Source organism: Mauremys reevesii, linkage group 13 (genome assembly GCF_016161935.1).
Source record: "Mauremys reevesii isolate NIE-2019 linkage group 13, ASM1616193v1, whole genome shotgun sequence".
Lineage (NCBI taxonomy): Eukaryota > Metazoa > Chordata > Testudines > Geoemydidae > Mauremys > Mauremys reevesii.
The window spans coordinates 33,676,900-33,689,419 of NC_052635.1; the positions used below are offsets into that span (position 1 = coordinate 33,676,900).

Below are 12,520 nucleotides of genomic sequence, written 5' to 3' on the forward strand. Positions count from 1 at the left end.
CCAGCTGTAAAATTATAATATTGTAGCCTCACTGTCAAGCAGTAGAAGATGTTCAGGATCTTGCAGGTTGACTTCCCAGTGGAGGAGAAATCAGTGATGAGGAGTGTGGGTATCTTAAATACAACTTCTTTTATTTACACATATTTTCCAATCCTTGAACAGAGGTGGTCAAAAACAGCATGCAGGCAAACCAATGCCAGGTTCCCAAGAAGCAAACTCCCATCAGTTACCAAGGCAGAGAGCAAACTCTCCTGCTACTCTCACATCTCCCTTTACCCAGATTCTTGCATGACCAAAAATTAATACACAAGATGTCTTCCCAAGTCTGAACACATGCTATGAAAGACACCTTGGAAGACTAGGAATAAAAGTAACACCTACCATAACAAACTAGATAATTTTTATTATGTGTTGTGAGATCTTTGGATGGAAGGATGTAGGCGGTTTTATTCACAGCACTGTTCTGTTGCCTTGGGTAAGTCGCATAAGCGCTCTATGCCTCAGTTTCCCCATCTGTAAACAGAAATAATATTTGATTACCACAGAGAGTGATGAGATTACATTAATTGCCTGGGCAATGTTCTGAAATCTTCTCATGATCGGTTCTATAGGACAGCAAAGTAATATTTTTCTCTCCATCTCCCAGGCACATTCTGTACCTACTAATCTTATCTATTAGTCTACTGTGCCTCCCTATGTCAAATGTCTTACTGAAATCTGTGTCCATCGCTTCCCGCTTGCCTCTCTGCTCAGTGCATTATCGCCTTAAAAAAAAATCCCCACCACATTTGTTTGACAAGATTTATCTGTGATGAAGCCTAGCTGGCTGGTTTTTAATCAACTCATATTTCTCTTGATGTTTTGTGATCTCATCCCTTATTAATGTCACTAGGATCCTACCTACGACTGAGGTCAAACTCGCTGATCTATAATTTCCTGAGTATACATTTACTGAAGCAGCATCTTTGTGGAGTTAAAGAAGCAGCTCCGCTCTGATGAGAGAGAACTAAAATCAGAACTCCTTCCAATTTTCACAGGGAGGGAATTCTGATTAATTTCTTTGGATCCAAACCCCATCCTTTTGAATTTCGTTATGGTTATGGGTTAGAGCCAAAACTGGAGAGGGGCCTATTTCTTGAGTTCCAGTTCAGATGCAGTCAAAAACTTTGGCCAATTTTACCAGTCCCAAGCATTAAAAATCATGAGTTTGGCTCATACATTTTTTTCAATTGACTTCTGGCTTCTAAGCCTTTAGTATTCACTTGGGTCCCTTTTTCAAGCTTTTCTCCTCAACTATGAGAGCTAGAAACTTTTTTTTTTTTAATGAAAACTGAGATTTTCCACAACCCCATGAATCCAGGAGCTGGGGCTTTAAGAAAATCACCAAATATGCTAAGATTTGGAATAAAATTGAGAGTTCTGGAAACACTGGAAGCTCCCTATCTGTATGTCAGCTGAACCTTCAGTTAAAAAAAAAAGCAATCAGTGTAATTGCTTATTAAGGGCTCTATTCTTCCCTCAATAGGCACACACACAACTCCCATTAACATTAGTGGAGGGGAAACACGAACTGGAACTTCCTTTCAAACATGGAGGAGGATGTTGTGTTGCAATCCAATACACCATTACAGTATAAAGAGAGCTGGTCAAAACTCAAAATCTCCATTCCATGGGAAATTTTTACATCTCCAAATTTTTTTGTTCCAAATCAGAGCAAACCCCTAGAAATATCCCAGAACATGACATTTAAAAAAAAAACATTTTGGGTAAATTAAAAACATTCAGACTTTGATTTTTTTTTAAAAAATTATTATAATTTAACATAAAATAAACATAAAACAGTCATTTCCATATGAAAAATCAAAGCCTTCCATTGTAGAAAGGTCAAAATGGAATGTTTCAACATTATTGAAACACTTGGTTTCTTTTCTAAATGAATTTTTTTTGTGAAAAATCAACATGTTTGCACAGAAAGTTTTGATTTCAACAAATCAGCATTTTTATTTTCTTGTGGGGAAAAGATTGTAGGAAATTTTTTGGCCGGCTGTACTTATAAAATACACAAATACATGGGTGGAAGGACCTCGGTCTAGAACCCCAGACCTTCAACTAAAAGTAGAACGCCTAGAGCTAGAAGCATTAGCAGACCCCTTGGCCAGGCTCTGAGCTAGAGGGTAATATCCATAACAGTTCCTTGCACAGCCAGTATATTACAACTTGACACTGAGTAGGTTGCCATTCAAACCAAAGGGTGGTGACAACACAGGCTATAGGCATTCATGTTGCCTGGTGGGCTGAGGGTATGTCTACACTACGAAATTAGGTCGCTTTTATATAAGTTGATTTTTAGAAATCAATTTTATACAGTCGATTGCGTATGTCCACACTAAACATATTAAGTCGGCAGAGTGCGTCCTCACTACCGTGGCTAGCATCGACTTACGGAGTGATGCACTGTGGGTAGCTATCCCACAGTTCCCGCAGTCTCTGTCGCCCTTTTGAATTCTGGGTTAAGCTCCCAATGCCTGATGGGGCAAAAATATTGTCGCAGGTGGTTTTGGGTACATGTCATCAGTGCCCCTCCCTACATGAAAGCAATGGCAGACAATCATTTTGTGCCTTCTTTCCTGGGTTACCCGTGCAGAGGCCATACCACGGCAAGCGTGGAGCCTGCTCAGCTCACCGTCACCTCTGCTGTTGTGGGCAAGTCTACTGTGGGGGCTGCTGTGATCCAAGTAGCCAATGCAATCATTGATGTTCTGTTATCAAGGGTAGTGACTCTGGGAAACGTGCTGGCCTTTTTAGATTTTAGGTGCATCATATTCCTGTCCTTTGTCACTGGTGAAGAAGTCTTGCGGCCGTACATTCCAGTCCGGTCGGCACTGTAACACCCCATAGCACTTCTGTGGTTGACACATGTAACAGCTCCAGGGCTCTTGCTCTTTTGCCTTGGCCGAGGTACCTTGCCCTACCCGGACCTCCAAGCATTCGACACAGAAACACCTCCAGCAGCTGGCATTGCTACACAGCAGCAGCTCCTTGCCTTCGCAGCAGATGGTGCAGTAGAACTGCTAACAGTCTTCATCCACTGCTTCCGCTGCACCTCTGCTCTCCTGCTCCCCAGTGATGAACTTGGGGGATCCGTACTGGTCCTCCTGGATGCTGCTGGCAGCAGATGTTGCAGTAAGACTGGTAACTGTCCTTGTCGGACATGTAGCTTAGCTGTGGGTTCTGGGAACGTCTTCCCTGCCCGGCTCCTAGCAATGTCCAGGGCATGGTGTATGACTCCATCACTTCCCCTGCAACTCTGCACTCCTGCTCCCCAGTGACGAGCTTGGGGGATCCGTTCATGAAGCCTGGACAGTTGTAAGGAGCAGTTCAACTATAGGCTGAGCAAGAGCAGAATGGTGGCAGAATGTGCCTTTGGACATTTAAAAGCTTGCTGGCGCTGTTGGTCAGACCTCAGTACAACCAACATTCCCATTGTTATTGCTGCTTGCTGTGTGCTCCATAATATCTGTGAGAGTAAGGAGGAGACGTTTATGGTGGGGTGAGAGGTTGAGGCAAATCGCCTGGCGTCCGATTTTGAGCAGCCAGACACCAGGGTGATTAGAAGAGCACAGCAAGGCAAGCTACGCATCAGAGAGGCTTTGAAAACCAGTTTCATGACTGGCCAGACTTTGGTGTGACAGTTGTGTGTGTTTCTCCTTGATGCAAACCCGCCCCCTTTGTTGATTTTAATTCCCTGTAAGCCAACCACCCTCCCTCCTTCAAAAAAAAGTAACTATTGTTTTGAAACCATGCATTCTTTCTTTATTAATTTTTTTTAAAAAGAGAGATAACGGACAAGGTAGCCCAGGTGGGAGGAGGGAAGGACAAGGCCACACTAAAAATCAAACTGCTTGAATGACAGCCTTCTGTTGCTTGGGCCATCCTCTGGAGTGGAGTGGCTGGCTCCCCCCACCCACATTCTTGGGCATCTGGGCGAGGAGGATATGGAACATGGGGAGGAGGGCAGGTGGTTATACAGTGGATGCAGTGGGGGTCTGTGCTCTTGTTGGCTTTCCTGCAGCTCCAACTGATGCTTCATCATGTCCGTTTGGTCCCCCATTAGCCTCAGCATTGCGTCCTGCGTCTGCTCTTCACACTCACTTAATTCTTTCCTGGCCTCTGCCACTGAATGCCTCCATGCATTAAACTGTGCCCTGTCAGTGTGGGAGGACTGCATGAGCTTGGAAAACATGTCATCGCGAGTGCGTTTTTTTCGTCTTCTAATCTGCGATAACCTCAGGGACGGAGATGATAGGGGGAGCATAGAAACATTCTACGCCCTATGATTCTGGGGGGACTGCATGGTCACCTGTGCTGCTGAGTTCACCAGGCTGACCAAACAGGAAATGAAATTCAAAAGTTCCTGGGGCTTTTCCTGTGTACCTGGCTCGCGCATTGGAGTTCAAAGTGCTGTCCAGAGCAGTCACAATGGAGCACTCTGGGATAGCTCACGGAGGCCAATACCATTGATTTGCGTCCACACTAACTCAAATTCGACCCAGCAAGGTCGATTTTAGCGCTACTCCCCTCGTCGGGGAGGAGTACAGAAGTCAATTTTAAGAGACCTTTAGATTGACGGAACGGAGTTGGTTGTGTGGACGCCGTCATTTTTAAATCGACCTAACGCAGCTAAATGCGACTTAACCCCATAGTGTAGACCAGGGCTGAGAGTTGCAAAGGGGAATGTTTTTAAGAACAAAAGAATGGCCATACTGGGTCAAACAAAAGATTGATCTAGCCCAGTATCCTGTCTTCTGACAATGGTCAGTGCCAGGTGCCCCAGAGGGAATGAACAGGACAGGTAATCACCAAGTGATCCATCCCCTGTCGCTCATTCTCAGCTTCTGGCAAACAGATGCTAGGGACACCGTCCCTGTCCATCCTGGCTAATAGCCATTGAAGGACCTATCCTCCATGCAGGGCCGGCTTTAGGCCTATTCCACCAATTCCCCCGAATTGGGCCCCGCGCCCAGTGAGAATCCCTTCCCTGGCTAGAGGCGCCTTTTTAATTTTTACTCACCTGGCAGCGCTCTGGGTCTTCAGCGGCACTTCGGCGGCGGGTCCTTTACTTGCTCTGGGTCTTTGGCGGCACTTCGGCGGTGGGTCCTTCAGTGCCGCTGAAGACCTGGAGTGAGTGAAGAACCCGCCGCCGAAGTGCCACCAATAACTTGGAGCACTGACCGGTGAGTACAAGCCCCACGGGTTTTTTATGTGTTTTTTTTTTTAAATCATCCCTGCCGGGGCCCCATCGAAACTGTTCGAATTGGGCCCTGCACCGCCTAAAGCCGGCCCTGCCTCCATGAATTTATCTAGTTCCCTTTTCAACCCTGTTATAGTCTTGGTCTTCACAACATCCTCTGACAAAGAGTTCTACAGGTTGACTGTGTGTTGTGTGAAGAAATACTTCCTTGGATTTGTTTTAAACCAGCTGCCTATTAATTTCAGTTGGTGACCCCTAATTCTTGGGTTATGAAAAGGAATAAATAACACTTCCTTATTTACTTTCTCCACACCAGTCATAATTTTATAGACCTTTATCATATCTATCAAGTCCCACTCTTTTTAATCTCTCCTCATACGGAAGTTGTTCTATATCCCTAATCATTTTTGTTGTCCTTTCTGAACCTTCTTCAATTCCAATATATCTTTTTTGAGATGGAGTGACCACATCTGCACACAGTATTCAAGATGGGGGCGTACCACGGATTTATATAGAGGCAACATGATATTTATCTATTCCTTTCTTAAAGATTCCCAACATTCTGTTCGCTTTTTTGACTGCAACTGCACATTGAGTGGATGTTTTCAGAGAACAATCCACAATGACTCCAAGATCTCTCTCTTGAGTGGTAAAAGCTAATTTAGACCCCATCATTTTATATGTATAGTTGGGATTGTTTTCCAATGTACATTACTTTGCATTTATCAAAATTGAAATTCATCTGCCATTTTGTTGCCCAGTCACCCAGTTTTGTGAGACTTTGTAACTCCTCACAGTCTGCTTTGGATTTAACTATCTTGAGTAATTTTGCATCGTCTGTAAACTTTGACACCTCAGTTTACCTCTTTTTTCCAGATCTTTCCTGAATATATTGAATAGGACTGGTCCCAGTACACACCCCTGGGGGACACCACTATTTACCTCTCTCCATTCTGAAAACTGACCATTTGTTCCTACCCTTTATTTCCTATCTTTTAACCAGTTACCAATCCATGAGAGAACCTTTCCTCTTATCCCATGACAGCTTATGCTGCTTAAAAGACTTTGGTGAGGGACCTTGGCACTATATCCAGTGAATCTCCCTTGTCCACATGCTTGTTGACCCCCTCAAATAATTCTAGTAGGGTGATGAGGCCTGATTTCCCTTTGCAAAAACCATTTGGTGATCATGTACATGTTATTACTTACAATACCCTTCTAGTTCACAGCTATTTCATAAAAGGGTGGTGTCTGAGCTGTGGGGATAGGGTGTTGTTTTCATAGCTTGCTACGTGGTGTTATCTTAAAGGGAACAGATGTGCTGTGATCAAATAGCATTCCCTAGCTCCAATTTCTTATGTCCTTTGTGCATTGTGGTGTCTCTTTGGTAGCCACACCTGCCTGCTTTTCCAGACAGAACTGTGGAAGGGTTTTTCCAGTTTTAGGTTCCAGTCCTTAATTGAAGAAATTGGGAAGTTAAAGGCCTAATTATCAGCAGAATATCTGCAAATGTGCTTACTCCTGCACATCCATTTATGTCAACGAAGCCTTGCATTTGTGTACGCAAACAGAATCTGTGCCCCGGACTGTGTACGTAGGGGCATGTCTGCTTTCCTAAACTATATCCACAAAAGCTTATTTGCACATCAAATGGAGAATTCCATAGGCACTAATGTGCCAGTGGCGGGTACATTTTGTTTTGGCCACATGAAGGGAAGAATTTAGGATTTCATAATGTTTCAACTCTGATACTTTATAAAGTCATTCTACAAGGATCCATAGCCCTTTACCAAACCCCAGAGCTGGCCAACCTTCCTGCACAATGGTTTTCTCAACACCTCTAACTTTCCCAATGTTCCTATGCTTAGGGTGACCATGTTTTCCCAAAGAGAAAATGAGACACCCCTAGGGCCAGCTCAAGGCCCCCTCACCGCCCCCCACATGGGGCTGGCCTGAGCCCTCCCTGCCTCCCATCTGCACAGGGCCAGCCTGAGGTCCCCTCCCCCTGCAATGCACAGGGCCGGCCCAAGCCCCCCTGCCACCTGTCAGCATAGTGCCAGCCTGAGGCCTCCCCCTACCCCCCATGCACAGGGCAGTTCAAGCCCCCCTGCTATCCACCCAGGGCCAGCCTGAGTCCTCCCACTCCTCCCCATGCACAGACAGGCCTGAGTCCCCCTGCTGCCAACCCCTGCGCTGCCAGCCCAGTTTTGCAAAAAAAAAAAAAATTGGGGTGACTGGGACAGAGCTTAAAAAAGGGACTGTCCTGGCCAAAATAGGACCTATGGTCATCCTTGCTCTCAGGCATTCTCCATTTTTTTAAAGCAACTAATTGGATTCCTCTTCCCCCTCAGCACTGGTGTGAGAGGAGGGGAAACCTGAGTTGATGTTAGCTCCTCCTTCACCAAGAACAAGCGGGTTCCCCCCACCCCTGGCACACAGCTCTTGCTACTTCATGTTAACTAATGATAATAAAAACAGTTAGGGTCTAGATGCTGGAAGCACCCAGGAAACAATTGACTCCTTCCTGCCAAACCTAGCAGTCATAGGTGGCAGGTTATATACATCTGCCGTGCCCGGGCTCCAGGAATATTTGGAGCTGGGTCTCTCCCCCGGCCCCCGCAGGCCTCCCGCCCCGCCGCGTCCCTGCCTGGAGCAGGTCCCAGCCCCCGCCTACCACCCCTCCCCCTGCGTGTCCCCCGCCGCGCCGCGTCCCTGCCTGACAGAAAGCAGTGCGGCGCCTCTCCCCTGCCTGCTCCCGGCTCCTGGCAGAACGGCTGTCTGCTGCCCCAGGGTCCCAGTGCCTGCCCGCCGCTAATGGCGAGGCAGACTGCCCTTACCCCTCATCCCCCCGCACCCTAATCCTCAGCCCCAGCCAGAGCCCTCATCCCCCCGCACCCTAATCCTCAGCCCCAGCCAGAGCTCTCATCCTCCGCACCCTAATCCTCATCAGGGCCGCCCAGAGGATTCCGGGGGCCCGGGGTCTTCGGTGGTGGGGGGGCCCTTCCCTGCCGGGACCCGCCGCCGAAGTGCCCCGAACACCCGCGGCGGGCCCCCGCCTCAAATTACCGCCCGGCGGGACCCGCCCGGCGCAGCCGGTCTTGGCGGTAATTCTGCGGCGAGGGCCCCGCGCTGGTCTTGGGCACTTCGGCGGCGGGTCCCAGAAGGGAAGGGCCCCCGCCGCCAATTACCGCCGAACCGAGCTGAACCGGCGGCGGGTCCCGCTCCGTCTTCGGCGGTAATTCGCCAGCGGGGGGTCCTTCCGCCCCGGAGCGGAAGGACCCCCTGCCGGCGAAGACCGGGAGCGAAGAAGCTCCTGCGCCCGGCCCCGCGAAAGTTTTCCGGGGCCTCTGGAGCGAGTGAGGGACCCTGCTCCAGGGGCCCCAAAAAACTCTCGTGGGGGCCCCTGTGGGGCTCGGGGCCTGGGGCAAATTGCCCCTCTTGCCCCCCCCCTCTGGGCGGCCCTGATCCTCATCCCCAGCCCTGATCCCCCCCGCACCATGAACCCCTCATCCTCAGCCCCACAGCCCTCACCCCTGCACTACCTCCTATCCCCAAACTCCCTCCCTGAGGGTGCACCCCTCACGCCTTCCTTTGTCCCCACCCCCAGCCCAGAGCCTGCACCCAAACTCCATCCCAAAGCCTGCACCCTGCACCCCTCCTGCACTCTAATCCCCAGCCCAGGATCTGCACCCCAGACCTCCCCCCCGCCAAGCCCACTCCCAGAGCCTTAGGCAGGTGGGGGCAGAGTTTGGGGGGGCAGGGTTGGGGGGCGGGTTCTGGGCACCACCAAAATTTCTACAAACTTGCCACCCATGCTAGCAGTCCGTTCCTGTAACTCAGACAGCAGCTTTGCTGCAAGGCTACTGGCATGGAAATCAGCCCTACCAGCATCGCTGCAGTTAACTAGAGTAGGGCTGGCCATTTCAGACACAAGTGGAGTGAGCGCCTTTGAAAAAATATTTTTTTACCTTGAAAGCAGCCAGTTTTGGTACCTTATTAAGTTCTTAGCAAATGTGACTGCAGCGAATTCCCTTTGAAAATATCTTAGTTTAAATACATCTTTGCACGTATAGTCAATTTGTTTCTAATTAATATTCCCTTTGAAATCTGTCAACTCCCTTCACACCCACTGTGCTTCTCTGACTTGGAACACAGAACGAGAGTATTTCAGGAAAGACGCTTAGGCATGTGGAGGCATTAGATACCACTTCGTTATCTTGCTCAGTTTTTAAAATCAATTTCTCCTCCTTTCCTTTGAAGAATTTCCAGGCCAATGACTTCCTCACCTTATCTCCCTATTCATACTACTATTTGGTCTAGGTGTTACTTAATGAGCATTCTGCCCTGAAGGTGCAAATTGAATGATATTTCTATCCCACATTTCCTTAACTCTATACTTTGTTTTTAAAATAGTTGAATTGTTTTAAAATTGTTTTAAAACAGTTGAATTCTTTTGTCTTGTGTTAATATTTTGGGCCTGATCCTTCTCTCTCACACTAGTGAGAATCAGGAGCCTACTGCTCTGGAGTCAGTTACATCAGTGTGAACCCCAAATTACTTCTTTGAGAACTGAGGGTGCTTAGCACACTGAGGGATCAGGCTCTTTTGAAGAAACACTGTTCAATTCCTGTCATCTTTAAGGCCACACTCTGCTTTCTTCTATTACATTTTTTTGGTGACTATAGTGCCTGTGAAAGAGGTCAGATTACAGCTATGCAGCCTGAAGTCTTATTTAGCCCCTGAGTGGGCAGTGGCAGTGCAAGCTTCCCCCAACAGCCAGCCTTGGCCGTGTGTGCTAATGATGCCTGAATGAGGGGAATTCAGTCCTCAGCTTCTCCTCAGGCTGCCAACAAGTTGCCAATTGGTGATGGGTTCTGTGATGGTGAATATTTATCCCCAGGAATTGTACTGACAACTAACACAATAATTACACACCAGTCACCAAACTAAAAGACAGCCCCAGTCAGGGGGTAGATAAGACTTCAGGCTGCATAGCTGCAATCTGACCTCTTTCACAGGCCCGATAGTCACCAAAAAAGGTAACAGAAGAAACCAGAGTGTGGCCTTAAAGATGACAGGAATTTAACAAGCAGCAAAGAATCCTGTGGCACCTTATAGACTAACAGACGTTTTGCAGCATGAGCTTTCGTGGGTGAATACCCACTTCTTCAGATGCAAGCAGTGGTGCTTGCATCCATAGGCGCCGACTTATATGGGGCTCTGGGGCTTTAGCCCCATGAATAAATCCCAAGCAGGGGCTCTGCCCCACCAATATTTTTTCTCCCCTGCTTGGAGAGCCCCCCGCCGCGGCTGCCCAGAGCCCTTTAAATCCCAGCCGCGGCCGGGAATCAGAGGGCTCTGGGCTGCCTGCTGCAGCGGGAAGCCCAGAGCCCTCTGATTCCCGGCTGCGGCTGGGATTTAAAAGGCTCTGGGCTCCCCGCGGTTGCAGGCAGCCCAGAGCCCTCTGATTCCCGGCGGCTGGGATTTAAAGGCTCTGGGCTGCCCGCGCAGCAGACAGCCCAGAGCCCTCTGATTCCCGGCTGCGGCTGGGATTTAAAGGCTCTGGGCTCCCGCGGTTGCAGGCAGCCCAGAGCCCTCTGATTCCCGGCGGCTGGGATTTAAAGGCTCTGGGCTGCCTGCGCAGCAGAAAGCCCAGAGCGGTCTGATTCCCGGCCGCGGCTGGGATTTAAAGGGCTCTGGGCTCCCCGCCGCAGCAGACAGCCCAGAGCCCTCTGATTCCCGGCTGCGGCTGGGATTTAAAAGGCTCTGGGCTCCCGCGGTTGCAGGCAGCCCAGAGCCCTTCATCCCAGCCGCGGCCGGAATCAGAGGCTCTGGGCTGCCTGCAGCAGAAGCCCAGAGCCTCTGATTCCCGGCCGGCTGGGATTTAAAGGCTCTGCGCTCCCGCGGTTGCAGGCAGCCCAGAGCCCTTTAAATCCCAGCGCGGCCGGAATCAGAGGGCTCTGGGCTGCCTGCTGCAGGAAGCCCAGAGCCCTCTGATTCCCGGCTGCGGCTGGGATTTAAAGGCTCTGGGCTCCCGCGGTTGCAGGCAGCCCAGAGCCCTTTAAATCCCAGCCGGCCGGGAATCAGAGGGCTCTGGGCTGCCTGCTGCGGCGGGGAGCCCAGAGCCCTCTGATTCCCGGCCGCGGCTGGGATTTAAAAGGGTCTCAGCTCCCCCCGGTTGCAGGCAGCCCAGAGCCCTTTAAATCCCAGCCGCGGCTGAGATTTAAGGGTTCTGGGCTCCCGCAGCGGGCAGCCCAGAGCCCTCTGATTCCCGGCCCGGCTGGGATTTAAGGCTCTGGGCTCCCTGCGGTTGCAGGCAGCCCAGAGTCCTCTGACTCCCAGCCGGGCTGGGATTTAAAGGGCTCTGGGATCCCGCGGCTGCCAGCAGCCCAGAGCCCTTTGAATCCCAGCCTCTGTCTGCTGATTGCCCCCTCCCAGACCCCTGCCCCAACTGCCCCCAGAACCTCCACCCCTATCTAAGCCCCACTGGTCCTTGTTCCCCAATTACCCCTCCCGAGACCCCTGCCCCTAACTGCCCCTTGGGACCTCAGCCCCTATCTAAGCCTTCCTTCTCCTTGTCCCCAACTGCCCCTCCTGAGACCCCACCCAACTCCCCCAGGACCGCACCCCTACCTGTCCCCTGATAAACCTTAGACTCCCATGCCTATCCAATTGCTGCCTGTCCCCTGGCTGCCCCTTCGAACCTCTGCCCCATCCAACTCCCCCTGCTCCTTGTCCCTTGACTGCCCCCCGGAACTCCCTACCTCTTCACCAACCCCCAAACCGCTTCCTGTGCCACTCAGACCAGCGTATCTGGCTCCATGCAGCTCCAGACAGTTGCTGCCATGCTCCCCCATGGAGCCCACAGCCCTCTCCCACCCCCAGCACCTGCCTTCCAGATTTGAACACCTCAAAATTCAGGAGTGCTCAAGCTCGGTTTGGGCAGCTTTTACTTCATTTCTCCCAAATCAGTTTCCCCTGCAAGGTGCCAACTGAAGGTGTTGGAGAACAGAGAGATCAGGTGGCCTCCTAATGCCTGGAAAAGAGACAAAGGCCGGAGGAGAGAGTGTCAGTGCCTGTGCGGACTTCTGGGAAGTGCACGGTGTGGAAGGGGATGCTGTGATGCTTTGGAACATCTCCATACAAAGCCAGTCAGGACTCTGGGGGAGCCTCCTCTCTCGGAGCATACTGTCTCCAGGGCAAGAAGCTTACACCTTCCTGGGTCTGACCTCGGAGCATTCAGCATGCCCTTCCACGTCATGCACTTTC

The 12,520-nt window shown here is 50.2% G+C and overlaps 1 protein-coding gene across 1 annotated transcript in view; it reads right to left on the bottom strand.

Moving 5' to 3' along the window:
• Positions 1 to 410: 410 nt before the first annotated feature.
• Positions 411 to 12,520, bottom strand: part of SPATA2 (spermatogenesis associated 2) — a 37,660-nt gene continuing 25,550 nt past the window's right edge. The window contains exon 4 of the mRNA XM_039499473.1: positions 411 to 513. Coding sequence (XP_039355407.1) covers positions 501 to 513 — 13 coding nt within the window. The 3' untranslated portion in view covers positions 411 to 500. The remainder of the gene's footprint in view (positions 514 to 12,520) is intronic.